At 40.7% G+C, this 15,389-nt stretch overlaps 1 protein-coding gene across 2 annotated transcripts in view; it reads left to right on the top strand.

Moving 5' to 3' along the window:
* Positions 1-11,333: 11,333 nt before the first annotated feature.
* Positions 11,334-15,389, top strand: part of PLPPR5 (phospholipid phosphatase related 5) — a gene marked incomplete at both ends in the record, with an annotated part of 111,917 nt that continues 107,861 nt past the window's right edge. For both annotated transcript variants that reach the window (XM_084244168.1, XM_084244167.1), the window contains one exon: positions 11,334-11,570. In XM_084244168.1, coding sequence (XP_084100294.1) covers positions 11,334-11,570 — 237 coding nt within the window. The remainder of the gene's footprint in view (positions 11,571-15,389) is intronic.

Genomic DNA, 15,389 nt, shown 5'->3' with positions numbered 1-15,389 from the left:
TCAGCTCATTTGTGAGTGTTTATTAATGTGCAGTATGAATGTTTGCACAATGAACAGGCACACAGCTATTTCATCTACTCGAAATGTATACATAAACACTTGAGAGACCGAGCATTTGGTATTTTGGTTACCTTATAGATATTAATCCTCTAGGTTAATATAGTCCATTGAGTCAGTCTCCTGTTTCAAGGTTAGTAATAACTAACACTCCAGGGGTACCCTATAACTTACTGTTATAAATTGTACTATTTTCAGATACGTCAATTCATTTGATAACAAGCTGATAGTTTTGGGAAAATTCAATAGCCTTTTGAAGCTATAAAAGAATCATCTAAAGGGCCAGTTCCTTCCAGTGTGTGTCACTATCCTGCAATAGTGCAAATTCCTAAGCCAATCCTGGGTAAGATGATATAGGCAAACAGATGTGGTCAGTGGAGATAGCCAGAGGGTGAGCTGCTATGACCAGATTCTGGCGCTGTCTCCTTCCACAGGCTTCAGCCTCCTTCCAAACACCATTTTCTAGTCTCGATTAGCACAAATGTGTTTGTTTTTCAGTTCTTGTCCCTAGTTCTCTATAGGAACTTGGATGTTTTACCCTAATCCCTATTTCTACCAACTGCCATCATGGAAAAGACCTCCTGTAGAAGGACTTTATCTACATTCTCCCTTGGTATTGGATAGGATGCTCCTCTTAATATACTGATTTCTTGTCTGAAATATTTAAAGTATTCCTTATGATAATGTATATCTCAATTCCAAAAGGCTATGGCATATATATATATACACACACACACACACACACACACACACACACGTATATCAATCTCTATTATTCTTAAGAGTCATATTTTATCATTTCTCAAATACAGTTAAGTCAGAATTTATACCTTTCTAAATGGGACTACAAACTCTCAAAAAACATGTCACCTTCAACTATAAGAACACACTTCAAATATTTCGCCTTTAATTTTTCGCACTGATGTTTTGGTGTACTGTTCTGTGTATTATAGCACATGCTGTTCTGTGTATTATAGCACATGCATAGTTCAACAATGAATGGGATGTAGAACAGCCCCATCACCCCATGAATTGCTTTGACAGACCTTTAGATACACACACCCTCATTCGCAGCCCTTGGCAGTCACTGATCCATCATCCATCATTCTAGATGTGTCTTTTTAAGAGTAACATATAAATGGATTAATACAATATGTAACCTTTTGAGACAGGCATCTTTCACTCAGTAATAATGCCTTTGAGATTCATCCAAATTACGGAGTTTTATTCTTTCTGATATTGTTGAGCATTATTCTCTAGCATGGATATACCACAGACTGTTTGTTCAAACACATTTCTGATGAGCATAATTGTATTTGTAAAATTGGTAGAATATATTAAAATTTGTCAATATGATGAATAAAAAGTTCTTTGGAATCAATCAAGTCTAGATTAAGATATCAATTCTGCAATTACTTATGAATTGCAAACAAGTGGGAAATTGTTTCTGAGATTCAGATTTGGCCAAGACAGCAGGTAATGATACTTATTTCATAGGGTTCTAAAAATAAATACAATTAAAACATGTAAAGTGTCTGGCATATAGTAAATATTCAAATGTGTCTGTCTTCTTTCCATCTGCTACCAAGTCAAGGTTTCATAGTATACATATTTTTAGAAAATTTTATCCTGATTTTCAGGTGAGGAAACATAATACTGACTTTATTATAATTTGTTTTATGAGCAGATGGGAGACAATCTATTGTACTATGCTTGGTACAGATCTTTGCAGAGCATATATTCATTTTTTTAAAGATTTATTTATGTATGCATACAAGAACTGGGGTGTAAGCCAGAGATATAGGGAGAGGATTCCCCAGAGAGAGTGGAGAGAAGAGGCAGATCTACTGAAATATATTGCTGAAGGGAGCAGTGGACAAGACAAGAGAGGTCTGCTGTGCCATGTGGGTTAGCTCCCTGGCCAGGGATCGAACTTGTGCCTGCAGTGGCTGGTGATAGCATGATAGTGCTGAGACTTCAACCCCTGCGCCACAGAGAGGCCCAAGAGCATATATTCTTAATAAACATATTTTGAAAAAAGTGTAAAAGACTATTTTGCAAGCTTTTCTAATACAAGATTATCTTATAAAGTGAGCTCTAGCTCTAAGGATAAGAATTTGGTAAATTTGTTTTGAGCAGCACCCATGGAACTGGGAAGCTATGAGTGATGTGAGGCTAATACACGATAAATGCATGCTTTATCAGCTTTTTTTGTGCAGTGACAGCCAGCTGGAGAGAAGAAGGCATTACTTAAAATACAAAGGAGGTTTGTGAGATGCAGACAACATTGGTAAAGTCCTTTGATGAAACTGATTTCTAACATCCTTATCTTGCTTGATACTGGACCACATTACTTGTCAGTAATTGATTTGTTGCAATTCCTGGTGCATAAAATCTGGCTTCTTTATCAGTGGAAGCAATAAGAGGCAATTAAATTTCTGACCCACAGATGAAAAATATGGGTGTGCTTAGCTCAAATTTCCCATATTTTATCATTTGATACTTCTGGTTCTACAACTGAGTAAGACTGTCTTTCAGATACCCACGTTTATAGTCTGGAAATCATGTTGAGGAGAGCTTTAGTGTAGTTGTGCTGTCAAGTAAATCATTAAAAGTTATGTGCCATTGATCCAGTTTTAGCTCATGCTTTCTGACTTTTACAATGAGCCATAAAATTCACTGGGTCTCAAACTTAACTTTAAAAGTTCAACTGGAAATTGACCAGATTGGGATATACAGACATCATTAAAAAATGAGTAACTATTATTTATTGGTCCCCAACATTATAGTTTATGAGGTTATCATACCTGGATATATTAGCAGCCAAGTATATTTGTATTGACCTTGTATAGATTGATTCCTATGAAGTTGCACTAATCAACTATGTTTCACCTGAGGCAATGGCAATTTTATACGATTTAACTTAACAAAAATATTTGACTATATTGGATTGGGAGAGCAATGGGTGCTATTATGGATTGATTTATATCCCTCCAAAATTCATATGCTGAAGCTCTAATCTTCAATGTGATGATTAAGTTTTGAGATAGGGCTTTTAGAGAGTTAGCTAACGATAAATTAGGTCCTGTAGGTATGGCTTAATCTGATAGGATTGGTGTTATTATAAGAGGAATGGGCCCCAGAGTTCTCTCTGTGAGACCACAGAGGAGAGGCCATGGGAAGATACAGTGAGAACTCACTGTCCACAAGGCAGAAAGGATTTCAAACTCCAGAGCAGCTTCTATTTTGTGCTGTAGAATTACAAACAGGGGGCCTCCCTGGTGGCGCAAGGGGTTAAGACACAACCTAAGAAGCTAGCCGCAGCCACTGTAGCACAAGTTTGATCCCCAGCCAGGGAGCTACCCACATGGTGCTGCCGACCTCTCCTGACTCGCCTGCTGCTCCCCTCTGCAGTGTATTTCCCCTCTGTCTCTGGTAAATCCTCTCACCCCCCACACCTCTGGCCTCTACCCCAGTTTTTGTATACATAAGTAAATCAATCTTTAAAAAAAAGAATTACAAATAGGTATCCTGATTAGTAAGAACCTGAATTATTCAAACTGGATTCCATACACACTGGAGAAATGACTTGGAGAAATGACTTGGAGAAACTTTAGTGACAGTATCTGGCACATTACTTTTGCAAACCAAGACAGATGCTGTCACACCTCTTCAGTTAACTGGGACAGAAGTGAGGATGAGAGATATGTGTATATACACCACCCCTACTTCTAGCACATAGTGGTCACTTAGTAAACAGTATAGTTGTTTCAAAAAAACAAAAACATATTTTAGGCATTTTTTTTTTCCCACAAAATATCCAGTTTACCCTACCATTGACTTATAAGTCTTTCCTATATTTTGTAATACTACAGTATGGAATAGTATGAACTGAGTTTCAAAATAATACCTACATGTCAGGTCATCAAAGAAAAATACAGTAGATTCAGCACACTTTGATTACTAATTTAAGAGTTCTGACAAGGAAAAACGTGAAGGGTTTCTATTAATAAAAGCTGTAGTTCCCTAGGATACTCTATTTTATGAGATTTTTATGAAGTTAATTAAAGTTTTACTATTCGTGTTCTTCCTTTTTATAGGAGAGCTATATGAGCCAAATGACGCATTAAAGCAAGTCATTAATGAATGGAAAACAAACGCAGATATTTTATCCTTATTTGCTATATTACATTAAGGGTCTTGTTACATGTTGAAGTGTTGAATATAGTAAAATGATTGATAATAAAATTTGGCTAATTATACATGATTTAATAACAAAGAGTGATAATTAGAAGAGTAAACAAAACAATATGCACAGTCCTAAGTTTCTCTTCCAAATACTTCAAAGTGGTAGAATATATGAATACTTAGAAACTGGTGTTTTCTGCTACTTAGCATCTTCCCATTAAAAATTAGGACAATATTCTCTTTCCTTAGCAAAAACTTGTTTTCTTTGCTGATAGTTATAAACCCTTTTGGGGGTGGGGGAATCCAGTAATTTAATATTCCATTTAAGTATGATGAAATTTAAGGCAGGAATTGTTCAAGGCAGAAGCTTTGGACCTTCACTAAAATAGCATTCTGAAAATCATCTGATTGAAAATTAATAGTAGATTACGGTCCAAATATCCATTTCAAGATTCATATCGAGAAACTATTTGAGTATTTTAGTTTCTGCCTTCCTCTGTTTCAATCATTACTTAGTACACTGAAAGACAAGGACAGAATGCTGATTATCATTCACAAGCCCTATCTTTGCCAAAGAAACTGCATCTGTCATTAGCCCATGTGTTCCATACTAAAGAAACTTTGGTTCTCAAAGTGCTAGCAGAATTTGTGATTCTGTTCTGGATGGTGCTCATTTATCATAGCACAAACAATGGCTTCAGGTGTCTTTGTAACATGAAGTTACAAAGAGTTCAGCAGGATGTTGAGCAAGCACATTTCCAGATGGATCAGTGAAAATCTTGGTGATCCATCAGTGGCAAGATTAATTGTACCAGAAGGGTAACAACATTTATTGTACCAGAAGGGTAATGATCATTTATGGTCACAAATGGCCTAGACTCTGTGCTGCATCTTGGTAAAGTGGGTAACATTATGCTCATTTTAGAATACTATAGAAACTGAGAAATTACAATGAGTTTGCCATAATTATGAATCTATAGGGCAAAGGTAGGAACTCAATTTTGTTGATCCCCATCCTTAGGCTTAAACATCATACCTCACTGATACACTATGTATTTTTCCTTATAACTGTTTAAAGTGAATATCAGGAAACTTGAATATTTTGCAACATCCCCTGCTGTGATGCATCCATGGATTTATATTTAACAAAACCATGTGGTTTTTTGCATGATTGAAGCATATGGCAAACGATCCAATATTCATCAGAAGTAGAAACAGACTAGGCAGAAATTAATTTGAGTTGTTGTAAGTTAGAAGTCAATGCTGGGGAGAAAATCCAGGACCCATTTAAACTCTCTTCCAAGTAAAAATGTTTTCTAATGTAGATTTCCCCAATAGTTTGATATTTATGAAGTATTTTATAAATGTAAGCCTTTAAATGTTTTTGTACAGTAAAGATTTACCAACCCAGTTTAAGAGATGAGCAAATGAGTCAGAGAGATGAAGTGATTGCCATCACCACACAGTAAGTATAATCAGCATTTTCTAGTGAGCTTTTGCCAACAGTAATTGAACATGTTTGCTTTATGTTATGAATCTTCAATTGTTAAAATAATTAATAAATTTTTCAATTCTTTCCCAGTCTTAATATTTTATTATTTTGGCTCTTTTACCTGCTCCATCAATTTCATGCTTGTATCTACAGTAAAATATAATCAGGTTCTTTAATAAAATGTGTTTTGTGATAACTTTTGAAGGTGTTAACTTAAAATACTGAAAATGTACAAGAATAGAATAAGCTGTAATAAAGTCATAGAGTAAGGTGCTTAAAAGATGGCCGGTGACTCTAGCTCAAGATAAGTACCACTTGTCCAGGCCAGAAGCATCTGGCCTTTGAAATAAGCATCCCATTACATCTGGGACCTCAAAGATAGACATGCAAATTACTATCTAGCCATTTTTCTTCCTGTTTTCTTAAGAAAGGGGACACTTCCTAAATCAAGCACTGAAGATTTTGTGAGGATGCAGCATGTTTTGATGCCAATAAGAGGTCAAAAGAGTAATCCCAGATGACTCTAGCTCCTTTAATTTGCCTTTGAGGATGTTGTATCTTTGAATTTATAGGAACATGTATAAGCTCACTTCTCAAGGGAATGAGTTCTACATCTTATTTTTTATTCAAGCTTCAGGATAGTCTCTATATCAAATTGCCTGGGAATTAGTAAGCTAGTGTATTTGTTCACTTTCTAGATTCAGTTCAATAAAGACATGTTGATATTGCCTTTCATAGGTCACTCATTATTACAATGAATTGACAGATACCCTTATTTATTCTGAAAGCAGTTACTGGCCTATTTTTTTTTTTCAATCTCTTTTAAAGTCTAGTCCCATGAGATCTTCCGCCAATCTATATGTTAATATTTAAAGTTCCTCATTAGTACTAAGTCATCTAACTTTTCACACTCCTGGATCTTAAATATCTCTAAGTGGAGCTTAGTATTATGAATACAGATGTTATTGTCTTTAAAAGCAGGGTTGTTTTTTTGGAGAGGTTTCCCTACTTTGTCTTGTGTAAAAGCTTTTGAATCCTTCATACCTCACCCTCTCAGTTATCCATTGAAAGCACTAATGCTATTTTCTGTTTTTGCACATGGCATCAAAGAATTTCAGGAAAATACCTGTGTTTGTCTTTGAGTTACCTGAAATGCATAGAGGCCAATATTTAACATTTCATTTCTTCTTTATTCCTTGAAAAGCCTTAGGTATCTCTGCCAAAAAACACTCTGTCAATAAAATAATAAGGCCCAAATCCTTGGACTTTCACACAAAATTTCTGTCTGGCTCCCCTAAGAGTTATGGATTTGTTCTATAAACCCAATTAGTAATAATCTCGAGGAGCCTCATACATCTCCTGTTTCCTTAGGTTTTCAAAGTTAAAGAAGAACACTCTTAACTTATCTGACTATCCACAGATATTTATGCTGGGCTTTCCAAAGACCCCTCAATTGGTCTATGCATTTGTTGCTCACATGAACCCAGTTTTTGTACATTTGTCTTTTATCTGTGGAAGAAGAGTTACAAATCACATGTAACGACTACACTTTTTCCCTGCTGACCGAGCACCTTACTACCTCCTACAAGAACATGAGTATTGGGGTAGGGAGATGGGAATATGGAAATTGATAAATGATTGTGCAAATATTTGTTTCGGTATTTATTCTAGTCTGGTTTTGGGTGAGAAACTTAGTAGGACAGGAGGGGTTAAATCGTGTGTCATGCACATATAAATACAATACAAACCAACGGAAGTCGGGAAATAAGTGTTACAGATGTCACACATATACCTAGAAGATCCATCTTTGTAAGACATGAATGTTTGAGGAACGGGATGGTGTTTCATTAAGAAAGATTGCTAGAAATGCCTACGAATTACATTAAATGAAGAATTTAGGCAGGATTCTCAAGAATTAAATGGGAGGAATGCCATTTTAAATATAAAAACAGACATTTAAGAATTAAGAAAGGATTCCCAAGGTTTTTTAAACTTGAAAAGATGTATTTTAGACAAGAATTAGCTTAAGTGATTTATAAGAAAATAGAGAAACACACCAAGTAAATACCTTCTTTGAGCCAAGATCTTTACACGTTCTTATTTTATTGTCAAAACAAGTCCAGAGATAAAGAATTTTTTTTTTTTTTTTTTTTTTGCCAAAGCAGCACAGGCTTAGGAAGGTAGTTATCTGCCCAAGGGTATATAGTTCAAGCTCTTTCAACCATTTGTACCATTTCTATGAATAAGCAATCTGCTCAAATATTCATAGAAGTTGAATTTAGTGCTAGCATCTTCATAAAATGAGTTAAGATCCAGTATTAACTTTGAATCTCTGCATGGGAATCCTAGTCAACTACAAATGAGTCAACAATACTGTTTGACCATTTAAGGACAACTGATAGGGATATTGAGATTTATAAAGGAAAAATTATGTTATTCCTGAGACGCATACCACCTGAAAGAAAAGATACATGTGCCACCTGCTACTGAAAAATGTGTACACCAACAGAAACATGGATACAACCAGAATCCTTTGAAAGAAGTGACATGAGCAGGAAGTGATTCAAAACAGATGTTGGAGTGACCTGAGTTAAGGTAGGTTAGCTTTGTTAATGTCTAAAAGTTAGATCTTATAGAATTTAAATACAATGTAGATGTTCATCATGTGCCATGACACATGTCAATGTGTGATGAATGACAATGAACTGGGCATCATTAATCCTCCTATGAATCTTATAAAGTAGGTCCTAGAATCAGCCCTATTTTATTGATGATGCAATCAAGGCAGAAGGTCAAGAATCTTGGCCAGGTTTTCAGAGCTGGTTGGTGGCAGAGTTGAGATATAAACAAGCTGCACCAGTGTTGTGGTTCTTAAATTGACCTTCACCTTCAATGCAGTGTGCCACATGAGCACGCAAGCCATGTTTATCTGGGGACATAAGGAGTATGATTCCCTAACCCTTGACTTAATTTTTTTAAGATTATTTTTATGCATTTATGCATATAAGAATGGGGGTATAGACCAAGGGGGTGAGAGGCTTCACCAGAGACAGAGTGGGGAGCAGAACAGTCGAATCTATTAAAATACACTGCTGAGGGGATTAACAGGTGAGATAGGAGAGGTCTGCCACACCATGCAGGTCAGCTCCCTGGCCTGGGATCCAACTCTTGCTGCAGTGGCTATAGATTGCTCGATAGCTCCTAGATCTATAACCCTTGCACTACCAGGGAGGCCCCTCCTTGACTTAAATTTTATACGTAGAGGGGCCTCCCTGGTGGTGCAAGGGGTTAAGACTCAGCACTATGAAGCAATCCACAGCCACTGTAGCACGAGTTTGACCCCTGGCCAGGGAGGTGACGCACATGGCACAGCAGACCTCTTCTTGACTCACCAGCTGCTCCCCTCAGCAGCGTATTCCAGTCGATTCGCCTGTTCTGTTCCCCACTCTATCTCTGGTGAATCCATTCACCCTTCTCACCTCTGGCCTGTATACATAAATTAATCTTTAAAAAATTGTATGCAGAAATACTTTCCCAATGTTCTTAGAGAAGTAGGTTCAATAATTTATCAAGAGTATTTACTGAATACCTACAATGAACCCTATACTGCTCAGGTTGGGTGTAAAGCAGGGAACAGGACACACAAGCACCCAGCTTTGTTACAGGCAGAGTACTAAGCAGTCACACATATTAACAATGCACTACAATGCATGTTAATTTAAAAAATAATACATTTTTCATGAGCTTAAATAAATTACTTCCATTACCTTCCTTAATCCAAAGTTAGCTTTAAAAACTACCCTTAAAAATTCTATTAAGCTGGAAGATTTTAGGGATTCCCCTTTAGAACTAGAGGGACAATTGAAACACCCTTAAAGGCTGATTTTTCTGAATGGCGTATCCAATCATGTATCTTTGTAGTAGTTGCATTTTCATACTATATATAATAAGTCATTCTTGTTCGTTTAGGAACAATTTACTCACACTGCCCCAATTGCCTATTATAGATGCATTGATTAGTAGTGTCTATGCAGTAAACGCTAAGTGATTATTTATTCGTTTAGTTTAGTAATTATTTGTGATAACGTGGAGAATAAGGTATTCTCCATTAAAGAAATTCACATTACCCTTAGGGTACCATCTCCAAACTACCCATCATTTGCCAGCTTGAACCAGCATTTTTAGCCTAACAATGTCTTTTTTTCACTACAAAGACCCACCTCAAAATCATCAAGCTATGACCTACTGAAAGGAATAAACATTCCAGAAACCTGCTATGGCAATTCTACATCTTAATGAGAAGGGCAAAGCTCTGGGAGTATTTCCATCCTCTAGCCTCAAGCACTAGCGACCCCACCTGCTCTCTGGATCGGATTGAGCAGTGTCAGGCTCTAAGGACAGCTCCCTCACCCCCAACCCCCAGTCCTTTGCACTCAGGGCCCCACAAAACTGGCTTTCACGTATGTGCAGCCCCGGAGCTGCTTACATACGCCCGCACACGTGTGTTCACCCGCGCATGGGTGTGTTTTGAATGCATGTGGTCTGAGCCCACGTTGTTCTCAGTTGACCTCTGGGGAATCCCAGCAGTTCCCTGGAACTCAGGAAAGAGCCAGTGAGGCAAATGGCCCCTTTCTGCACGCTGGTGGCTGCCACCGCTGGGTCCCGGGAACCTGCCATGCCTCCCCCTTCCAAGCAGCTCATAAAGGCAGCCTGAGCCGAGCCAGAGAACAGACGCGCGAGGAAGGGGCCGTGGTACAGAGGACGCTTTGGTTGCTGCTGAACTCTGCTGTCCTTCTCCACACCCAGCCTTGGGCAGCAGGAGGAGAGGCAAAGAAACCCGAATCTGAGAATCCTCGGAGACGATGCTAGCCTAACTGCGCCCGCCAACCCCCCCTGGCGCGTGTCCTGCGCCGGGTCAAGGAATCCAGCGGGAACTCCCGGCGCGGCGCCGGGCACTTCGCGCCGTCCTGCTGTTTGCGCTCCGGAGACACGTCCACGCAGCATCTTCCCATGCGTTGTGCGGGTTCCTCCAAGCGCCCAGCTGCCGCCTCGGAAGGGAGTTTCTAGAAGCTCCTTCTCCTCTGCCTCCCCTCCCCCTCGCGGCTCCCTTGGGTTCTTCCCCCGCGAGCAGGCTCTCCACCTCCACTGCGTCCGAGCGCCGAGGGGTACAGGTGTCGCCGCCGGGCCCCCCATCGCCGGCTCCTCCAGGCGGGCCAGGGGGCTTGACCCAGCGCTCACCAGCAGCATCGCGAATGGTCTTTTCTCCAGGCGCTGCTGCGGCCGCTGCCCGTGGCCCCCGACTCCCCGCCCTCCCGCGCGACCCCGCACCGGGGCGGGCGGCGCTAGTGGCGGGCAGGGGGCGGGGAGGGGCGCGGGGGTGCGTCCGGGGGTAGCCTAGCCACCTCCTCTGCAGCCAGCCGGCGCCTGGAGACCCGGACCTGCCTCCGCCTCGTCCTCCGGCGGCTCCAGCCCTGCGCCCGCGCCTCGTTCTCCGGCCGCCCTCGCCGCTGCGCCCCCGGCGCCTGCCTGGGCGCACCCAGGAGGGGGCCCGCCGCGTCCGCCGCCCGCTCGGCCCGGCCCGGCCCGGGAGGCGTGCATGCCCCTGCTGCCCGCCGCGCTCACCAGCAGCATGCTCTATTTCCAGATGGTGATCATGGCAGGGACGGTGATGCTGGCGTACTACTTCGAGTACACGGACACGTTCACGGTGAATGTGCAAGGCTTCTTCTGCCACGACAGCGCCTACCGCAAGCCCTACCCGGGCCCGGAGGACAGCAGCGCCGTGCCCCCGGTGCTGCTCTACTCGCTGGCCGCCGGCGTCCCCGTGCTCGTGGTAAGCCCCGGGGTGCTAGCCTGCAGCCCGCGTCTTCGGGGTCGGTGCCCCGTGGAGGGTCGGGGCGCGGCAGCCTGTGCCTTCTAAGTTCCTCCAACTTGCGGGAGCCCCTTCCCCAAGGACCGGCTTCCAGGGCATGCATGTCAGGGATGGGTGCAAAGGAGCCCCCATCTCAACCCACAGGCCACCCACGCGCTCCCCGAGGTGGCTGCGGTATTGGGGATCCGAAGGGGGATGGGAGGGAAAGGGTGGGGGTCGGCGCCGGGGACAAGGTGAGCCCTGGGGATGAATCTTGACTTCATCCAGTCTGTGGCCTTGCAGCTTCAGCTGCCTCCTCGCAGCTGGCGACTGGAAAATGAGCAGCAGCGGTGGGCGAGAGGGAGAAAAGGGTCAGTGGCTGGGGTGTGGAAGGGAATTGGGCTTCCCGAGAGAGCTGATTTCCTATTTTGCCACCTCCTTCTATGTCTTATGGCGGTGCCCATGAGGCGAAACTAACCAGGGAATAAATATCTAAGCAAGAATTGGAGAAGCACTGAAGAAAGAGATTCCAGGAGCAGTGCTTGCTGAAAAGCGGGAGCTGTGGCTCAGTCACAAAATTTATTTAAAGGCTGCTTCCCTCCCTGGGCAGCTCAAGTCCTTTCCTCTTGGAGCTCACTGAGAAAAGCTGTCAGATTTTTGGACTCTGTGTGTGTGTGTGTGTGTGTGTGTGTTCATACACATATACATATGTAACTATTAAGATGATAATCACAATGGTTTACATATATGAATATATGACTGTGGTGCAAAGTTTGGTTGGAGAATCAGTATTTCTTAAGGAAGCGTTATGGTTTTCTTTTTAATACTGTCAAATATTAAAGTTCCACTCCTGTGAGACTGCTCTTCACTCTCTCTCCAGCCTTACCCTTACCCCCCTCCCTCTCTCAAACAAATGGAAAAGGGAACTTTTATTTTTAGTGGTGGAATGTTTAAATTGCAGTTATGACAATAATGAATGTTAAGCATATCTATTGTATTTGGACAGCATGTTTTCTTTCCTGTTATGGGAAATTATTTAATAGTATACAAAAATATGAGAAAGTTCCTACCACACAATGGAATTCCATGAAAATACCAAGGAACTTCTTAGCAACTTCAAAGAAACTTTATCACAGGTACTGTGATGTTGAGTTCAAATTCAGTGCCAGCATACACATTTGAAAAGTGTTAGACTTTGCACCAGAGAATGTTTTGTTGTTTTAATTGTGAGTCACTAAAATATGTCAGAAATGCAAAACCCAGCTTCATGTTTGTGCTCTTCTGTACTCCATTTGAAAAACTGGAAGAGAGAGAAAAATGGGGCCTTTTTTTTGTTTTTGTTTTTCCAGATGTTGGTTTTCCAGCGCATGTTTTCTCAAATATTTTTTTGTTCTAAAGAAAAAAAAAAAAAGACTCACTTTCAGGTCACTGGTTTGGTTGCAACCATAATCAATAGGGTGTGTAACTTGTCCCTTGGTAATTACCAGTCTGTGTCTTATTTAAATGAGATAGCACTTTTCAGATCCTAATCATCCATTCATGGTGGCAGGTGCTGGTTAGAGACAAGAACATATTGGCCCAAAGAATTTGATTGTTCTCTGCTTAGAAGGGGAGAGGGAATTGATTAGTCATTATTGAGTGCCTGTTCTGTGCTGGGAACTGAGTAGTCACAGGCACATATATTTCTCAGAGCAGCCCTTCCAGGAGATACTTTCTCCAGCTAACAATGGAGAACACTAAGGGACAGATAATACATTGGGGGGCAGGGTATGTATATACCCATAGGACTAATGCCAAGTACTGTGCTCCCTCTACTACTTGCAAAGAACATGCTCTCGGCAGGATGATGGCAGGATGATGGGAGGGAAGATGACTCATGGGCCTCTGGAATATAAGTTGAGTGATTTAAAAAGGGAGAATCCAACTTGTTTTCCATCTTTTGACCTTCCATTTTTTAGGTACAAAACAGAATTTTGGAGCCAGTCTGAAGAGGAGAAAGTGTTGGGTTTGGGAAGATAGTAGTGCTTCTTTAATTTTTTTTTAAGATTTATTTATTTATTTATACATGCACTGGGTATAGTCAGAAGCGCGGGAGGGTGAGAGAATTCACCAGAGACAGAGAGGGGAACAGAACAGGTAGACTGACGAAGTACACTGCTGAGGGGAGCAGCGGGCATGGCAGGAGAGGTCTGTGCGCCATGTGGGACTCTCACCAGTAGCTGGGGATTGAGCCGGCGCTGCAGAGGCTGTGGGCAGCTTCGCAGCCCAGCACTCAACTGCTGCACCACCAGGGGAGGCCCCGATAGTAGTGCTTCTTGATCTTTGTTTTTCCTCCTGCTCTTCTGAGTAGTAATATGCTCTCACCCTGTGATAAGTTGGGGACATTAATGGTAACTTCTCCTTTCTATTGCTATCAAGAATGCTGGCTTGACACAATCACTTTACAGGAAAATACTGTTATTAATAATACCATTAGTAGTGCCCCATCATCTGTTGAGTTGCATACATTATAGCCAACTAATATTTACATCAACTATGAATGCAATTATTGTTGTCACTAAACATCTGGGAAAACTTAGAAAGGTTTAGAAAGATCAAATACCTTATACAAGGACCAAAGCTAAAACTACTACATCAGAATTTTAACCACACTCTGTCAAATTCCCAAGTCTGTGCCTTTTCTCTTACAATAAATGAGTTCCATGTTCTCTTAAGTCATTCTAAATAAATGTCTTAGTCTCTTTCTCCATTTCTCACAAATCTTGGATTATAGTGATAAAGGGTCTTTATAATATTTCTAACCCTCAAACTCAATTCTAATCCTTTAGATTAATTTTGAAAAGTAGAACTCACTACCATAATCTGTAGTTTTATTGCATCCTTGCTAAATGTATTTATCTAAAAATTAAAACCAATATATCTTTTAAAAATTAAAAGCAATATGTCTTTACAATTTTATCATTTTTTATATAGTGGTAACTTGGGGCTCAGGTTTGGAGTCTAATAAATTTGAATTCACATTCAAAGTACATTCTGCTACTTGTTGAGTAGGGAACTGTCCTTGATGTGTAACCCTGAGCAACTTATTTAAGCTTGTTAAGCCTCACAGTCCTAAGACACAGGATTTTGAGTATTAGTGTATGCAATGTAAATAATAAGTAAATGCCATCCTTGTCTGTTATTGATGCCTCATAAAGCATCCCTATGTCATTAACATTATAAAATAATGATTCAGCACATGTTTGTTGAATTCCTGTGCTGCAAGCGCCTTATCAGGTAAAGCAGATGTGACAAAGGCAACCTCAAAAGAAAACCATGGTCAGAGCCTGTGACGTTTATAGCCTAATTTGGGAAATTAGGTAAATAGGCCAAAGACATCATATAAATAACCATAACAAAAGCATTATACGTATCTATATAGAGACATAGATAGAGATATAGAAATATCTCGCAGAGACCTTTGGTGGTTCACAAGAGGATGAGATCATTTTCATTGAGGGGTGAAGAAAAGGCTTCATGAAGAAAATTGCGGCATGTGAGATGTGACTTGAAGGAGAAGCTGAAAAGTATTTTGAGTTAGGGCATTACAGAAGCAAGGATGTGAACAACCCCTTGGGAGTAGAAAATGCAGACTGTACTTTTAAAACAATGATTCTTTTTCTTGTTTCTAAGAATGGGGCTCAGGGGACGGAGGGGTGTATAGCTGAAGAAGACTAAGGTCTCATTGATGGGACCTGGAATACCAGGGTCAGAATTTTCTTAATTTGTTGGTAATTGAGTAGAAACAGGATGCTGGGTGGT

The sequence above is a fragment of the Talpa europaea genome, assembly GCF_964194135.1.
Source record: "Talpa europaea genome assembly, chromosome: 9".
Classification (NCBI taxonomy): Eukaryota; Metazoa; Chordata; class Mammalia; order Eulipotyphla; family Talpidae; genus Talpa; species Talpa europaea.
Note: the sequence above shows the minus strand (reverse complement) of the source record. Positions and strands in the feature narration are given on the sequence as shown.